This window comes from Crocuta crocuta, unplaced genomic scaffold, assembly GCF_008692635.1.
Source record: "Crocuta crocuta isolate KB4526 unplaced genomic scaffold, BGI_CrCroc_1.0 scaffold270, whole genome shotgun sequence".
Lineage (NCBI taxonomy): Eukaryota > Metazoa > Chordata > Mammalia > Carnivora > Hyaenidae > Crocuta > Crocuta crocuta.
Genome location: NW_027527569.1, coordinates 4,022,587 through 4,026,631, shown reverse-complemented (window position 1 = coordinate 4,026,631; position 4,045 = coordinate 4,022,587). Strand labels below are relative to the sequence as shown.

Below are 4,045 nucleotides of genomic sequence, written 5' to 3'. Positions count from 1 at the left end.
GGCGCCGCCGCCGCTCCTCCGGCGAGAACCAGCCCTGGGAAGGGACGGCCCCGCCGCCGGAGACTCCCGCTTCGGCGCCGCAACCGCCTGCCCCTCCACCGCGTCCTCGGCGTCCAGAGGCGCCTTTTTGGCGCGGGCGCCCCGCGCGCGGACCTGCAGTCTCTCCGGGGAGCCCGGAGTGCTGTTCCGCGGGGATCCTGAGGCCCCGACGCCGCCGCGCTTCCGTGCGCTGGGCCGGGCAGCCCCAGTGGCGGACGGAGATTCGCTGGGCTCCTCCCAGGGACCCTTAACTCCCTGAGCCGAAGCCTTGGAGGTAGCCGCCCTGGCCTTTGAAGCTGTCTGAGGGGCCTTTCCGCGCCGGGGATCCATGGCTGGCGCTCTCTACTCGGCGAAAGCAGGGAGCCTCGGCTTCGCGAAAAGGCCGAGGAAGGAGAAGCCGGCAGAGCGAGAAATGAAACTTAAATATCTGGCGGGAAGGCAGGGAAAAGGGCGGGGAGCACGCACCCAGGGTGAACGCTGGGAGTTCTAGGGGACCTACGCCCCGCCCGCGGTGCTGAGATGCTAACTTTCTCACCCTGCGGGACAGGCGACGTGCGATGTGGCTGGGCCGGAAGCACACGAAACCAGAGGGAAGCAAGAAAAACTTTCCGGAACTTTGAAACAAAGTTTGATAGATTTGCTCGCTCACTGCCTTAAAGAATTTTGGAGAACTGCAGACTTTTTTGCACATTGAAGATGACAGAGAAACTTTTATTTTTATTATTTTTTATTAATAAAATTATCTAAATTTATTTTTGAGAGAGAGAGAGGGAACCAGCAGGGGAGGGGCAGAGAAAAGGGGGGATCTGAATTCACAAACGGTAAGATCATGACCTGAGCCAAAGTCAAACAAACACTTAACCGACTGAGCCACCTAGGTGCCCTGAGAGAAACTTTTTAAATGTAAGTTTAAGTAAGGGTAATGAAAAATGTTTAATAATGAGAAATAGGAAATTTTCAACTTTTCCAAGGCGGGAATGGAATGAGAACTGCAATTGGAATAAATACTTCATTTTATTTGACTTTTTAAAAAGCACACATAGTCTTAAATTGACTTATCCATGAGTTTCATCCGTTGGTTCTCAAAAGCCCATCAAAAATTGGCACTTACAAGGCCGCCTGGGTGGCACAGTCCGTTAAGCATCTGACTCTTGATTTCTGCTCAGATCACGATCTCAGGGTTTGTGATATCCAACCCTACAGTGGGGTCTAAGCCTGCTTGGGATTGTCTCCCTCTCTCTTTGGCCCCTCCTCTGCTGTCTCTCTCTCTCTCTCTCTCTCAAAAATAAATAAATAAATAAACAAACTTTTTTTTTTCTAGGGGGGAGAGAGAGAGAGAGAGAGAGCGAGCGAGAGTGAGTAGGGGAGGGTCAGAGAGAGAGGGAGTCACAGACTCTGAAACAGGCTCCAGGCTCTGAGCTGGCAGTCAGTACAGAGCCTGACGCGGGGCTCGAATCCACAAACCGCGAGATCATGACCTAAGCGAAAGTCGGACGCTTAACCGACTAAGCCACCCAGGCGCCCTATAAACTTTTTTTAAATGGCACTTAGGGGCGCCTAGGTGACTTAGTCAGTTAAGCCTCTGACTTCTACTCAGGTCAGGATCTCACGGTTCATGAATTCCAACCCTGCTTCAGGCTGTGTGCTAACCGCTCAGAGCCTGGATCCTCTCTCTCTCTGCCCCTCCTTCACTTGTGCGTTCTCTCACTCTTGCTCTCAAAAGTAAATGTTTTATAAAATGACACTTTTTATTTTATTTTAAAAAAATTTTTAATGTTTTATTTATTTCTGAGAGAGTGTGAGCAGGGGAGTATCAGAGAGAGAGGGAGACACAGAATCTGAAGCAGGCTCCAGGCTCTGAGCTGTCAGCACAGAGCCTGACGTGAGGCTCAAACTCACAAACCGTGAGATCATGACCTGAGCTGAAGTCGGACGTTTAACCGACTGAGCCACCCAGGTGCCCCAAAAATGACACATTTCAAATAATCCATGCTGCTTTGGCCATTGTGATTCCCAAGTTCTCCATACAGGCTTTCAAATATGTATTTCTAAAGCCAAGCCCTTTACATAAATACATATTAGATAGGAACCGCCTGTGTTTGGAATGCTTTGACTTTTTAAAAACTTTCCTAACCTATTTTTAGGTATACAATGCAATGACATTAAATACATGAACATTGTTGTACAACTATCACCACCATCCATCTCCCCAATTCTTCATCTTGTAAAATTGAAACTCTTCCCATTAAATAATAACTCCGGATTCTTACTCTCTCCCTAGCCATTGGCAACCACTCTTCTACTTTCTGTCTCTATGAATTTGGCTCCAAACTTTAGGTACCTCATGTAAGTGGAATGACACAGTATTTGTCATTTTGTGACTGGCTTATCTTACTTAATATCCTCAAAGGTTTATCCATATTATCCATATTGTAGAACTTGTCAGCCTTAAAAAAATTTTTAATGTTATAATTATTTTAAATGTTATTTATTTTTGAGAGACAGGGTGCAGGACGGGGAGAAGCAGAGAGAGAGTGAGACAAAGAATCTGAAACAGGCTCCACGCTGTCAGGCTATCAGTGCAAAGCCCAACATGGGACTCAAACCCAGGAGCAGTGAGTTCATGACCCGAGCCAAAGTCAGTCACTCAACTGACTGAGCCACTGCGACACCCCCTAGCCTTCCTGATTAAGACTGGATATTTCTCCTGTAAGTTTATACCACATTTTGTTTATCCATTCATCTGTTAGTGGACAAAATTCTTTGATGACTTTTATTTTTTTTAAAATATTTTTATTTATTTCTAGGAGAGAGAGAGAGCGTGAGCAGGGGAGGGTCAGAGAGAGAGGGAGACACAGACTCTGAAGTAGGCTCCAGGCTCTGAGCTGGCAGTCAGCACAGAGCCCCACGCCGGGCTCGAACCCATGAACCGCGAGATCATGACCTAAGCGAAAGTCGGATGCTAAAGTCGGACACTTAACCGACTAAGCCACCCAGGCGCCCCTTTGATGACTCTTTTAAAAGATTTTCCTGAAAGCAATATTTTGATAGATCCTCTTTGGTACAAAGACATTTTTGTTTTTGTTTATGTTTTTTGCCCCAGGGCAGTGAGTCCTAGTTTGAATTATGATGTGAGAAAGGTGTAATTTTTCTCTTGTAAAATGGAAGGAGGACTATTGTGTAGTCAGGCTTGTTCTCAAGCAGACCAATTTCAGGGAAAAGTAAAATGGAAGTTGAAATATGGAAATTCATTTCCTTAAAACTGCAAGTGTACTTGGGCAGTCTTCCGAGATGCCCAGGGGTATACCTACCTCATTCTGAAGACCTCTGATCTATGATTCTATTTTTCTCCTCCAGCGGCTCCAGCTGTGTATCATGGAATCCTGTAAACGACTGTACAGCTAGCTTAATGCTGTCCTCCAGCTATTTCCAAATCTTTGAATGTCCACTAATGTTTTCCTAACCAAAAATGTGTAAGCAATCCACCAGGCCAGAATCACGTATCTTTGCTACTGACCTGTCAAAGGAAAAAATTTTGATCCTTGTTCAATCTTGCTGCAGCAGTGTCTGGATCATAGAGGGAATGACTTTTTAGTTGGGTCTTGATATAGATCTTGGACATCATCTCATAGGAAAAGCCAAGAGATTTGAATTCACGGTGAGTTCGAGCTCCACACTGGGCCTGCTTGAGATTCTCTCTCTGCCCCTCCTGCGCTCACTTGCTCTCTCTCAAAATCATAAACTTTTAAAAAAAGGAAAAAGCAATGTAAGAGGGATCAGGAATTAGGAATGGTACAACACCAAAATACTGGGAGAGTGACATTTGAGCAAAGTTTTAAAGGAGAGGATACCCAGAAGAATGTTCCAGGCAGAAGGAAAAGTTAATGCAAAGGACCTAAGGGGAGACTATGCCTAGTTGTTCAAACAAAAGCAAGTGTGGCAGGAACTAGTGAAGTTTAGGATGTGTCAGTTATCAACTTACTGCTTTTCAGACAGGGGCTTTATA

At 46.0% G+C, this 4,045-nt stretch overlaps 1 protein-coding gene across 1 annotated transcript in view; it reads right to left on the bottom strand.

Annotated features, from left to right (window-relative positions):
• Nucleotides 1–570, bottom strand: part of CGAS (cyclic GMP-AMP synthase) — a 25,967-nt gene extending 25,397 nt beyond the window's left edge. Inside the window, exon 1 of the mRNA XM_077770473.1 lies at nucleotides 8–570. Coding sequence (XP_077626599.1) covers nucleotides 8–369 — 362 coding nt within the window. The 5' untranslated portion in view covers nucleotides 370–570. The remainder of the gene's footprint in view (nucleotides 1–7) is intronic.
• Between the last annotated feature and the right edge of the window lie 3,475 nt (nucleotides 571–4,045).